Source organism: Rhinolophus hipposideros, assembly GCF_964194185.1.
Source record: "Rhinolophus hipposideros genome assembly, chromosome: 12".
Lineage (NCBI taxonomy): Eukaryota > Metazoa > Chordata > Mammalia > Chiroptera > Rhinolophidae > Rhinolophus > Rhinolophus hipposideros.
In genome coordinates this window covers 51,267,223-51,281,415 of record NC_138058.1, presented here as the reverse complement: position 1 = coordinate 51,281,415, position 14,193 = coordinate 51,267,223, and the positions used below count along the sequence as shown (strand labels likewise).

The 14,193-nt window shown below is 36.8% G+C and overlaps 1 protein-coding gene across 2 annotated transcripts in view; it reads right to left on the bottom strand.

The window, feature by feature from the left end:
- The window catches only part of DHX57 (DExH-box helicase 57), a 55,795-nt gene that overhangs the window by 32,825 nt on the left and 8,777 nt on the right, over window positions 1-14,193 (bottom strand). For both annotated transcript variants that reach the window (XM_081068684.1, XM_081068685.1), the window contains exons 2-9: window positions 11,799-12,025; window positions 10,039-10,197; window positions 8,804-8,989; window positions 7,663-8,501; window positions 5,559-5,734; window positions 3,974-4,095; window positions 2,803-2,998; window positions 1,695-1,819 (exon numbers count right to left, since the gene is read on the bottom strand). In XM_081068684.1, the coding sequence (XP_080924810.1) occupies window positions 1,695-1,819; window positions 2,803-2,998; window positions 3,974-4,095; window positions 5,559-5,734; window positions 7,663-8,501; window positions 8,804-8,989; window positions 10,039-10,197; window positions 11,799-12,019 (2,024 nt within the window). In that variant the 5' untranslated portion in view covers window positions 12,020-12,025. The remainder of the gene's footprint in view (window positions 1-1,694; window positions 1,820-2,802; window positions 2,999-3,973; window positions 4,096-5,558; window positions 5,735-7,662; window positions 8,502-8,803; window positions 8,990-10,038; window positions 10,198-11,798; window positions 12,026-14,193) is intronic.

Here is a 14,193-nt window from a genome sequence, read left to right as displayed (position 1 = left end):
CTATGCTCCAGTTTCTCTGAGTTTGTGGAAGTATAAATATTATGAAACCAAAAACTATTCATTATATTCAAAATTACACTGAATATAATTTCTCATTAGATTTATTTCTATAATATAATTATTTAACTACTATTAGTCTGGTTGAATAGTCTATGTTTTTCTCTTCTAAGTTGGTCAGTGGCTCTCCTAAAAAATTTTCTTCTTTTAAATGTCCATTTGAACATTTGCTGCAAAACGACATTACTTACCTTTTTTTTGGCCCCATTTTCTGGAATCTCTATAAAAAGATGATTTGCCCTTCAAAGAGTCTTTGTATTTTGTATATAATCATTTAAAATTCTTGTCTTGTTCTAGGAATTATTTCTTTTTATTTTGATTCATTCTTTTTTATATGAGTCTGCTTTTCTTTAGTTTTTAATTACTTCATATTTCCTATTTACTAGTATATTAGTGTATTTATTTTCTCTAACAAATAGTCTGCTGGTCACATTCTTTCCTGTTCAGTTCTTAAAAACTTTTTATCAGCAGTAACTGGGGCCTCTTTTCAGGTTTGTTTTTTCTTTTTCTTAGTTTTGCTATTAACTATTTTCTGCTTCTGTGTCAGTCCACCAATTTTACTTAGACTTTCTTTTTCTGAGGATGTAAGTGCAGAGTCTTTTTGGGGGAAGCTTCATAATTTTCATAGGATGATCTCTCTTTTTCACACTAGTTTTTTTTTTTTTTTTTTTTTGCTGCTCTAGAGCATGACCCACATGACAAACTATGATTAATGCCATCTATGTACCTGGCCCTTCCTTTTAAAATATTAAGAATTTTTATTTTATACCTCCACCCTTTAATACCTTCTAATCCCATTTAAATAAAATCCAAATGCTTTATTATCCATGGTGTATAAGACCCTGGAATATCTGGCTCCTGTTTTTCCCACCTGACATTTCCCACCTGTCATTTACTACACACCAGCTATACTAGACTCCCTTAATGCTGGCCTTGCCCCCATTTGTCACATAGGCAACTTTACTTTAGGTTTTAACGTAAATGTCACTTTTAATTTAAGTGTCATCTCTTCAGAGATATGATCTCTGACTATATTATGGGTCTGTTGTCTGAAATACAGCATGTTTACTCCTCCATAGTAATCATTCCAATTTGTAATTACTTATTTGTTTGTTTAGTTGTTCATCACTTTTTTTCCAACCAGACCATAAGAGATAAAGGAGAACCACATCTACTTGTTCACTATAGTATCCCTGGCAATTAATACATCACTTGGCACTTAATACAGGCTCAATAAATATATGAATGAGTGTCAGGACTGAATGACTGACCCAAGGATCAAAGAAGGAAGCCCATACTGACCAATCCATCAGCTACAACACACATTACTCTCTTATTCCTGCTAAGTACAGTGCCCAGTCCAGCATCCTGCCCAGGAGGGTGTGAAGTATCTCTTATGAGATGATGTCCATTTAACAGGATGACTCTTCTAGTGATGCACTTGTGCTCTTCCTAGCATTTTTAGTATTCCAGTCCCTGGAGACCAGGAAAGCAGTTTCTCTTCTCTAACTTAGGCCTTTTCTTGGCAAGTGAGACTTACTAGTTCTAAGAAACTGGATTGGAAGCAGAATGAAATTCTTTCAGCCGTGTCTTTATTTTATGTGTGTGGGTAGTCATTTGGAAAATCTTTGTTTTACCTTTCTTCTGTCCGCTCATGAACTTCATCCACAATGATATGGGTGACCCCTTGGAGAGCTATATCTCCTTCTAGCCTTCTCAGCAGTACTCCTGTGGTGCAGTACAACAGTCTGGTGGCTGAGGACTAACATGTAAAAGGGCATGAAAGCATTCATGACATTTTTGAAGAAAGGAAACACTTTCCTGGCAAAACCATTTTGAGTGGATAGGGATAAAGAATTTTTAAAACATCAGCAGTTCCATTTAATATGAAACCATACTAAATACAGTTTCTTGTTGGCAATAACAATAAAAGTTTTTCTACTTCACATTAAAATTTTATGACATAAAAAGCATTCAAAAATTATTATATGTGACAACATGGATAAACCTAGAGGGTATTATGCTAAGTGAAATCAGTCAGATTGAGAAAGACAAATACCATATGATCTCACTTATATGTGGAATCTAAAGAACAAAATGAATGAATAAACAAAACAGAAACAGACTCATAGATACAGAGAACAAACTGATGGTTGCCAGAGGGCAGGGGGATTGGAGAGATGGGTGAAAAAGGTGAAGGGATTAAGAAATACAAATTGGTAGTTACAAAATAGTCATGGGATATAAAGCACAACATAGAGAATACAGTCAATAATGTTGCTACAACTATGCATAGTGCCAGGTGGGTACTAATCAGGGGGATCACTGCATAAATGATATAAATGTCTAACCACTATGCTGTACTCCTGAAACTAATATAAAATAATATTGACTGTCAAATGCAATGAAAAAATAATCAAAAAATTATTATAAAACATAAAAACAACAGTGAGTGATAAAATCAATTTTGAATTTGTTCATTCCTTATTCAGTTAAATGGATTAAGTCCCAGGTTTAAGAGCAAAACAGCATTTACTAGGTCACTTTTGCCAACAAAGAATAAAAGGTCCTTATAGAGGAAATTAAGTGCACCCAAATAAGACTTCTTGTACCAAAATATTTCTCAAGAACTTCAGCTGTCCTGGAGTATATCCCAAATTGTCCATGAATCTTCAGGCACTAAGGACTCTTCATACTTGAAAATTATAAACTTCTGCTACCAGGAAATAAGCAGAGCATACAAACCTTGACACTCTCCAACCGGATTTGGTACCCCACAGTCAGACCCACTCTTTCTGCTCTCTCTTTAGCAACACGTTCAGCGACAGAGATTGCCGAGATTCGCCGCGGTTGGGTACAAATGATGTTAGCCACCTTCTCTGGTGGTCCATTCAGAGACTCATCCAGAATAAACTGTGGAATCTGCGTGGTTTTTCCACAGCTGTATGTCAAAACAAACAAGTTTTAAAATGAGTTTTCAAGTGTTAGTTTACTAAAAAAGCAATCACACGCAAGCAATGAGGAAAGTGAAAAAGCTAATTAGAATAACGGTTGTTCCGCTTCATCTGTCTTCTAAACCTATTGACTTATTACCTACAGCTGATAACTCCTAGGAATTTGCACTCAGATTAACAGGGTAACGGAATAACAGTTTAGTATCATTTATTTGTAAAATTGAGACTATTGAATAGACAGTAGATTAAGGTCTGTAAATGCCTCTAGGAATGTGAATTCTACATACGAATCCTAAAGAAATAGGAATATTCTCTTACGAATATTAAAATACTTTATATTTTTTCCCTTGATGTATATTGATTTGGCTATCAGTGGACTGAAATTAAAAAGATAAACTAAAAGATACAAAGTTACTATTATTTCAGTGAGTTTGGGCATAAATGTAATTATTAAACTGAAAACCCTTGAATAGATAGCTAAATTATGCCTGCAACTTGTCCCTGCTAAATAGATTTGGATAACATATGGAGAATGTGAAACAGGAAAAATTATGTGCCCTAAGTTGTTCTTAAAAGCACAAATAAAAGTGATAAAGAAATCAGAATAAATTTATAAGATAAAAAGTTTTCAAGCTGAATGTTCTGGAACTATCCTTTACATTTTAAAATGAGCCTTGTTAAAAGCCTTCAGCTAAACCTTTTGCCTTAAAATTATCTCAAGGCAGTACAATGTCTATAAATTCCTAATGTATTTCCGAGTTTTATTTTCACTTTTCGTACTTTGGCTCTATGGGCTATGGATGCTGCAGTGTTAGCTCTGTGAGATATTATTTAATATTTGACAGAAAAAGCACCCAATAACACCAGCTACTGGCTTTTTAAAAGTAGAACTGGCCGTGATAACCAGGGCACACGCCACATTTATAGATGAAAGCTGCATTATAAATAAATTGCATTCTTACCCAGTCATACCACTTATAACAAGTACTTGGTGCTTGCTCAACAATTTAAGAATGGTTTCCCTTTCTCCCCAAGCAGGGAGTGATTGTCTTTCTTGCAGAATTGATTGGAACTGTCTGGAAGCCTAATAAATAAAAGATAAGGCATCAGTTGGGTTACTCTGAATCACCTCACAGAGCTCTGAATGTGGGATCCCACAGCTACACCCATCCTTTCTGCTCCTTCTTTAACAATTTGTTCAGACGGAAATTACAGATTTGTTGGGGTTAGATACTAACGACTTTAGTTATAAGGCTGTTCGGAGAATCAGCCAGAATAAGCGGTGGAATCTGTGTGGTTTTCCTGTATCAAAATAAACTGAAAGATCTTATAAGAGAAATAAATCCCTCTTGCTCGGCACCTATCCAGCTCTTCCCAGCAAGAATCTTTACACCAGCATTGCCCAATAGAACTTTTTATGTCGATGGACCTGTTCTATATGTGCGTTGCCCATACAGCAATTTCTGGCTACATGAAGCTGGCTACTGAACACTTTGCTGTGGCCAGTGCTCCTGAGGAACTGATTTTTAAATTTTATTTAATTTTCATTAATTTAAATAGCCACACATGGCTAGGGGCTACAATATTGGAGAGCATAGCTTTACACAATATCAGATTTTCCCCAAAATCAGTAATAGTAAGAGCACGCACTAACGGGTTCTTTTTGGCCAACCATCACATCTTTGTAACAGCCTGATTATCTATGGGCCAACACTATAAACACTACTGTATATTAAAACCATAGGTGTATTTTTGACTAGTGTAAGAAATTTATATTAACACATTGTTTTCTGCATGTAGTTTTATCATATCAATTTATTATCTCTAAGCACAGACTAAACTGAATGTGTAATTTTTTTGTTTCTACCATCTCATTATTTACGGTATGATTTTTCTATTCATTTTGACATTCTGTAGGTACTGCACTATATATGTGATAGTTTTATCCTGTGTCAAATATTAGGACCATAGGACTTTTAGAACTGGAAGGGCCCTGAGACAGCATCTCTATTCCAATCTCCAAACTGGTTAAGCAACTTGCCTTTGTCCACAGCTGGCTCTGCCCTAACAGCTCCCTTACGGATTCTTTTAAAATAATGTTCATGTAAATTAGGTAAAAACAACAGAGCATTAGAAACAGAGAATTAGCTTGAACTTCTATGTTGCCACTCACTAGCTATGTGACCTTGGGCAAGTTATCTACCCTGTGACCTTTGAAATAGTTAAGAGGCCCTCCTTCTCCTTTTCTACACTGATTTCTCTAAAGCAAATCACAGCATTAATTTTCCTTTCACTTAGCAGATTGTCTATCATAGTACCAAAGCCACATGATTCTAAGAATATTTGCTATATATGTGTTTCATTTTTACCAGCCATTGGATTTTCTATATCTATCTAGAATATGTGCTCAAGTTTGATGTGACATGCAGACCACTAAGTAAAAGAGAACCAAACGTACACTAGGTAGGTCAGCCAGTTTCCCAATTCCTAATCCCTTCATCCAGACATCAGGGAGGCAATGCTAGCCATTCTCTCAGAATACCCTACCTGTTTTATTCGGAACTGCTTGCAGATTTTAGCATTTTCAGCATGCACTGATTTTGCCTGCCAGTCATATCTTTTGGAAATCTTTTTCTTAAGGTTCACATAGCTTTCATTCTCCACTACAACTGGTGCAGGACCTTCATCCTCATCTGTCTCCTCAGGTTCTGATTCTTTTTCAACTTGAAGGGGATAAAAGGAAACATTTCGATATGGAACCCTTTCTTTAGCAAAGGGGAAGAATTACTCTCTAACAAAGTAACAACAACAAAATCATAAAATGGAGAAAAAGTTAAAGCTTGAATAAAGCAGGTTGATTCATTTCAATACTACTACTTCTATTGCTAAAGAACTTAAAGTGCATCTTCAAACAAACTTAATCAAGTATAAGTGCCTATTAATTTGACTGTTAAATCAAATTAAAAACAAAGAGAAAGTCATGGCACACCTTGTTAATCCAGTAGACTCTTAACTTTCAAGGAATTAACTGAACGTTTCAACTATTTGCAGGTAAGTGTACCTAAAATTCCATGACACAAAACAACCGGTGTCTATCATATGATGAAGCAATAAACAAAATATGGTGTATCCATAAAGTGGAATATTATTCAGTAATAAAAATGGAATGAAGTACTATCACATGCTACAACGTGAATGAAGCTTGAAAACATTATGCTAAGTGAAGAAGCCAATAAAAAAACACTACATATTGCATGAATCCATGTCTATGAAATGTCCAGAGTAGGCAAATCCATAGAGACAGAATACAGATTCGTGATCGTTGGGGGTTAGGAGAAGGGAGAAATGAGGAGTGACTGCTAATAGGTATGGGGTTTCTTTTTGGGGTGATGAGAATGTTCTGGAATTAGACAATGGTCATGGATGCACAAGTCTGAATACGCTAAAGACCACTGACTTGTGTATTTGGAAAGGGTGAATTTTATGGTTATGAAAATTATATCTTAACAAGAGCTTTTTTAAAAAAAAAAAGTCCACAACCCACCACAATTTGTCATTTCTTTTTTTCTTTCTTTTTTTTTTTTTTTTAGAAGGGGAACAGGACTCTATTGGGGAACAGTGTGTACTTCCAGGCCTCTCCTCCAAGTCAAAGTGTTGTCCCCTCAATCCTAGTCATGGAGGTTTTCTAGTTTCAGGGGCACAGCCCACCATCCCTTGCGGGAGTCAAGGAGTTGAACCGGCAACCTTGTGGTTGAGAGCCCACTGGTCCATGTGGGAATCGAACCGGCAGCCTTCAGAGTTAGGAGCATGGAGCTCTAACTGCCTGAGCCACCGGGCCGGCCCAATTTGTCATTTCTTGAGGAATACGTTTGATTCTTAGAACTAAAAGCTGACGTTTGGGAGCAAGTCGTCAAGTGGTAAATGAGTGAACTCAGACATTGGTCCATCATCCACATTTCAGTGTAGTTTCATTGTTCTCTTACTGACATTTGCCTAGGAACTCTTGTGAAACAATAAAAACTTATTTATCTGAAAGAAAGATAGCACCAAATAAGAATTCTTTGATGGACTTTGAAAAGGGGATTTACTTGTGGTGTAATAATCAATTGTACAGCAAACCTGGATCTGGATAGAGCCAGAACGCTGCACAAACATTTCTTTATTTGAAGATTTAGGGATTCATAAAGATAGCCCTACTCTAATGAATTTGGGGGGGTCTAGTGTACTAAAAGCAGGCTGGTCTGGATAGTGGCATAGAAAGATTAGTATCTCTAAACTCTCATTTGAAAGTAATCCCATCTCAAGTATCAGAAATAAACATGTAAAACCAAATGAATTCAATGAAACTGAATTTTCTGGAAAGATGCTCTTAAGTTTCTTCCAACCCTCAACTGCTAGAATAAACTTACACATCACCACAAACTTTCAATTCAGGGAACCTAATCACAGTGATAATAATTGGGCCTTACCATTAAAGTCAGGCCATAGTTCAAGGGATTCTCTTTCTTTTCACCCATGGATTGAGGAAAATGACTTGCCTAAGATCAACGGGAGATCCTAGACCAGCCCTCAGAACTTTAGATTTCTTTAATCCATCATTTTGAATAACCGCCCCCCAACAATGATTTTCACGTGATCATGCCTTACATACCATCTTGAAGTTGACTTGAAACAAAAGAATTATTTGGAATCACTGGTTTACGACAGACAGGATTATTTATTCTGGTCCCAGAGGATACTGGCAGAAAGTTCACTGGAGGGACACTGTACTTGTGATGGGTATTTGTTAATAACTTGACTATTTCTGATTCTTCCGTTAAAAGGGTTATCAAAGAATATACAACAGGTTCTGAAGTTTCTGCAAATGTCAAGGCCTTGCCATAAAGGAACTCAGAAATATGTAAACGACAAGCCAGAGGTAGATTCTCATTGGTGGAATAAAATGCCACAAGGGGAGCTTGGTAGGGGTACTTGTGGTCTTTAGGAAATCGAATTTCAAGTTCATATAAAAAAGATGCATCTTCATTAGCATTAAGATGAGAATCATCTACACTTCTTTCTATTCTTCCAACAATTTGATTTGGGGGCACTTCATGTTTGAATTTGCATTTTGATCCAAATTTACAATTTCCTTTGAGGTAAAATCTGCAGATTTCATGTGAAATCTCCTGTATATTTTTGGTACTTTCCTTTCGCTTGGATTTGCAGAATTTATTTGTCAAATACTCCAGTTCTAATCCAATGGTCCAGACTCTGTTCTGAATTCTTTCTATGAATTTTTCTCCACAGATTGACTTGAGGGCAAATGCCTCTTCCTGTCGCTGTTCCACACACTCATCCACACTTATATGGGCAACTGCCTCAGAGATCTTCATCCTCTCTCCAAATGTCTCTGAAAAACACTGGGTAAGCAGATGTTCTAGTGATGCCCCCACATCTCCACCACAAATCCTCAGGGATGCTTGACAGTGTTCAGTGTTGAAACCATACCTGCCAGGTGCAAAACATGACAAAAAAAATTGAGTAATATCAAATCAAAGAAGTGAAATTCATTTAAATACATTTATGTGAACTTAAAACTATATATAAGCAGGGTTTGTGTTTTGAAAAAGCATCCCTGATAATAATAATTCCTCCTTAATCCCCCATCCTAAAGAGAGAATATTAGGCATATCAGGCACTGCTGGAACCTATACAATAGGAAAGTACTCAAGGTGGGATAATTGGATTTACCATATGCCTTCAGTTTCCTTGAATTTTCCCCTACTCCCAAAGATGTTGAAAGCAATCACCTAGAAAGTTTTTGCACTGCTAATGTTGAGACTGTCAATTCTGGATTATAAGGTTCCTCCAGGCCTGAGCCGGCATATTCCAAAGGATCCAAGTCAGGAACAAGGGCAGCTTCTCGTCCAGCTGACCAATACTGAGCATCATCACAATCAGGCTCATCATCTTCCTCCTCCCCAGAAATGCTTCTTCTGGAAAAGATAACATTTTCATATATTAGATATTAATTTCTACTTACTTCAAAGAAAAACTTAGCAAGAGTCTAAGAATTTAATTCAAAGAGTCAAAGGACACAAGATCCTGACCACTATTTAATCACTGATTTAATCTTTTATTGACCTACAAGTATTAATTTGTACTTTGGCAATGAACATTTATCAGGTATTTATTGCATTCTAGGTACTATGTTAAAGTGTTTTATATGTACTGTTTCTTTTTAAAATCTTCCCAATAACCCAATCAGATCTCTGTTTTTCAGATTATCTACTAGAATCTCTGTTTTTCAGATTATCAACTAAGACTTAGAGAGGATTAGTAACTGCCAAAAGTTATGCAGTAAAGAGCAACTGGAGATTTTAACCAAGGCAGTCTGACGCCAGAGTCTGTCTTCTTAACCACAGCAGTCTTGGCTATCCTCGTTCTCGCTTCTCATTCATAAAAACCATCCCTAATTTTTTGCTTTGCTGCAAAACCACCTTTCTTAAACCTAAGACAGATAAAAGACTTGTAGGTAGGATGGAAATTGAGCTGCTCATGACTGACCACTCATTAATTCTGGCAAATGGAAAGAATTAAGCTCTGCAACTGAAGTCACAAAGCAAAACAGCCAAAAGAGTAAAAATTGTTTCTCTTAGGCAGATAGTCATGAGTAGTGTAATCTTAAGACTTCACCCAATCAACTCAATATTTGCTCCCAGACAATGCCTCTAACTCGTTCACTAAAGGTTCTATTTGGAAGGTTGTCAATAAAGCAACGACTAAATCCACATTAGCACCATCCTAGAAAAAAGATAAAGCTGAAAAGGCAACCTGTACTATTGCTCATGGGTATGGCAAAACAAACTCATTCTAAAAGTGCTGCTAAATAATTATTATATTTCTCTTGTCTCACTTTCAACTAATTATATAGCCACAACAGGATCAGTATTGATACAGAATTCCAGACACACAGGACCATCACTGTATGTGATGATGCCAATACATCTTCCTTTATATAATTTACTCAAGTAAAGTAATTTACTCAGATCCAACATCTGCATCTTGTTCTTGCAGGTCTCGGAGAAGAGCTTTCACTTTCTCTTGATTCTCAGAAGTCATATGTAGAGTCTGGAGAGGCACTTTAGCTTCGGGCTTCCACTTGGGGCGTGCATCTCCTTTTCTTGTGCTACTGCTGCTAGGTCTGCAAAGGACACAAGAATTACACATTTACCTATAATCAAAATTTTCACCTTCTCCTCAGAGTCTCAGAATATATACAACACAAACTGGATTGTCAAGTATCTTACAAAAGCTGACAATGAATGTGAAGAGGCTCTCTGCTTTCTATACTAGTACTTACCAGAATTTATTATATTGGAACTGCTGGAAAAAAACTGATCAGTTTCTTAATTATTAAAACTGGCTTCACTAACTCAAGAACTCGCTGGAAAAAGCAATTCTATCATGACTCCCTCTGCACTAGAGAACTTTCAGAAGAAATATGATACACACAAAGAGAGTTTATTTTATTCTATTTTAGGTACACAATCTAAAAACAATCAAGAGTTCCATCTTACTTGTTAAAACTTAAAAGTTAATACTGGGCTCTATTTTTGAAATATTTATCTTAATAATCATTATTTCCTGGCTTACAAAAATATATATACACATGATCATTGTAGAAAAGTAAAGAACAAAAAAGAGAGGTCACCCTAATTCACATCACCTTTTTCATATACATTAAAAAAAAACCCAAAAACCTGTATGTGTATGTGTGCGTGTGTATAGCTTTAAAAAAATCTCTCCATCTCTGAAAATTCCATTAGATAGCTTGCAGTACAGTTTGAGACAATTAGAATGCTATATTTATATGCATAACACGCAGTAGTAAATCTTTGCTTTCATTAAATATTCATTAGAAATATCAGAATTTATTATTTAAAAGCTGAGGCACCCGGGTAGCTCAGTTGGTTAGAGTGCGAGCTCTCAACATCAGGGTTGCCGGTTCGATTCCCACGTGGGCCAGTGAGCTGCGCCCTCCACAACTAGAGTGAAGACAATGAGCTGCCGCTGAGCTTCCGAAGGGGCAGCCAGATGGCTCAGTTGGTTAGAGCGCGAGCTCTTAACAACAAGCTTGCGGGTTCAATTCCCACATGGGATGGTGGGCTGCGCCCCCTGCAAGTAAGATTGAAAATGGCGACTGGACTTGGAGCTGAGCTGCGCCCTCCACAACTGGACTGAAGGACAACGACTTGGAGCTGATGGGCCCTGGAGAGGCACACTGTTCCCCAATATAATTTATTTTTAAAAACCCAAAAACAAACAGCTGAATATGGGAGAAACCTAGATATCATGTCTGTCACTGGTCATCACACGAAGCACCAGTGAAGATTTGGTCGATCTGGTTAGAAAATAGATCATTTAATTAATTCATCAACTAGAAAGACAGAGTATAGTTAGGTTACATTTTGGGACCTTCAAACTACAACACCTAATAAATACTCAACATTTTCATCACTTTCACAATTTCTAATATTTACTTTTCTGCTGACATTGGTTATAACAGGATTACACTCAATTCATAGTGTCATGTGGAAGTTAACTTCATATTTTGAGCTTCTTAAAAAAGCTGTTATTGGCCATCATGCCTTTAGAAAATATTACAAAGAGGGGGACGGCAAGGTTGTAAAATAAAAGGAATAATTAACTTGGCATCTCCCCCCCTTTCTCTTAGCCATTTGTTGTCCCATAGATGAGGAATTAATACTGTGTCCATATTTGAACAATCAAAGAGCATAATACCTGGCTGGGTGCCTTGATTCACTGAAGATACAAAAGTCATCACCATCGTCCCAAATTCTACTTGAGGACTTTCTATTGCCGCCACCACCACCACCACCACCACCACCGCCACCCCCGTGAGATTTGCTAGCGTGACTCCTGCCTCCTTTTCCTCCTCTAGAAGAAGACCCTTTTCCACCTCCTTTGCCGGGCCTGCCTTTTCTTCTTACTGAAGAACTCATTTTCACCTGCAAGACAAAAGAGTAATACAGACATCATAAAACCAGACAGATATAAAAATCCTTTGATTGTCACGGTTATGGATATAGCCTATTTCAAAGAAATAAAGGAAAACACACATTTTAAAAGGGCAATTTAGGGAAAGCGTGGACACGATGCTTCGCAAAAGATTACCAAGCACATCCTCCTCAGGATGAATATTTAGTGAGTTTCTCTGACACCAATTTCTTAGCCAGGGACGTGCATCAGGAACACATGGAGAAATTTCAAGACTCACATGCCTAGGCCTACATTCTCATTTGGTTAGATCTAGTATAGGGTTTAAAAAAACCAGTTTAGTAGAGATGTTTTCATGTATTTAATGTATGATTTGATAAACAGAATTTAAATTTACACACACACTTTCAGGAGCACAGCACTGGCTCAGAGATTATGCCTGGGGAGAGTAAAAGTGTAGAGCTTTTGTATGTGATCCAAGTTAAGTTGTTATCAGCTTAAAATAAAATGTTGTAACTATGGTGTTTTATGTAAGCCTCATGGAAACCACAAAGCAAAAATTTATAGTAGATACACAAAAGATAAAGAGGAAGAAATCAAAAATCAGAAAATCATCAAATCACAAAAATTTATAGTAGATACACAAAAGATAAAGAGGAAGAAATCAAAAATCAGAAAATCATCAAATCATCAAATCACAAAAATGTATAGTAGATACACAAAAGGCAAAGAGGAAGAAATCAAAACAGATCAGAAAATCATCAAATCACAAAGGAAGGCAGCAAGACAGAAAGGAACAAAGAACCTATAAAACACCTGAAACAATTTAAAAATGGCAACAGTAAGACCTACCTATCAATAAATTACTTTTAATGTAAATAGAATACATTCTCCAGTCAAAAGACACAAAGTGGCAGAATGGATGAAAAAACAATATCCAACTATATGCTGCCTACAACAGAATTGTCTCAGCTTTAAGGACACACAAACACTAAAGTGAAGGGACAGAAAAAGATATGCCATGTTAATGGAAACCAAAATAGAGCAGGGTTACCTACCCTTATATCAGACAAAATAGACTTTAAGTCAAAAAAGATAACAAGAAACAAAGCATTTTACAATGATAAAGGGGTTAATTCATCAAGAGGATATAACAATTGTAAATATTTATGCACCCAACATCATAACACGTAAATATATAAACCAAAACAAAATTTATAGACCAAATATAAAATACATTAAAATTATGGAATATAGCCAAAACTAGGTTCAAGGCATTTTCTTAGATTTACATTTTCTATAATAAGACAAAACAGTTTTAACTCTAGTGATAAGTTACACCAAAAAGTATAAAATACCTAGGAATAAATTTAACCAAAGAGGTGAAAGACCTATGTACTAAAACCTGTAAGACACTGATGAAAGAAACTGAAGGAGACACATATAAATGGAAAGATAGTCCATGCTCATGGACTGGAAGAATTAATACTGTTAACATGTCCATACTGCCCAAAGCAATCTACAGATTTAATGTAATCCCAATGGCATTTTTCACAAAAAGAGAACAACCAATTTTTCATGTTTGTATGAACATTTCCTAAAATTTGTATCAAACCACAAAAGACCTCAAATAGCCAAAGCAATCTTGAGAAAGAAGAACAGAGCTGGAGGAATCATGCTCCCTGATTCACACTATATTAGAAACAACCAAGATGGTGCAGTACGTAAACGCTGTGCTTACCTTCTCTCACAACCACATTAACATTACAACTAATCTACAAAACCATTATTGAGAATTGCCTAAAATCAAGCTGAATTGAAGCCTTTCAACTAAGGACTTGCAGAAGAAGCCACCTCCACACTGGTAGGAAGGATAGGGATGTGGAACGGGCTGGCCCCATACCTGCATGTGACCATTAAAGATCAGGAGGGATATTTCATCTGTAGGGGTCCCCCCAACCCCCAGAGGAGAAAGAGGTCCCAGCCCCACACCAGCTCAGGGTTCCAGTGCTAGGGGAGAAGTCTCCATAATTTCTGCTTGTGAAAACCAGTAGAGACTGTGACTGAGTGAGACTGAAGCCACCTGTACTCCCAGGCGCTCCTCTTAAAAGGACCACACACGGCCTTACCCACGAACAGGATCACTTGCTCTGAGCTCCAGCGCTGGGGCAGAAGCTGG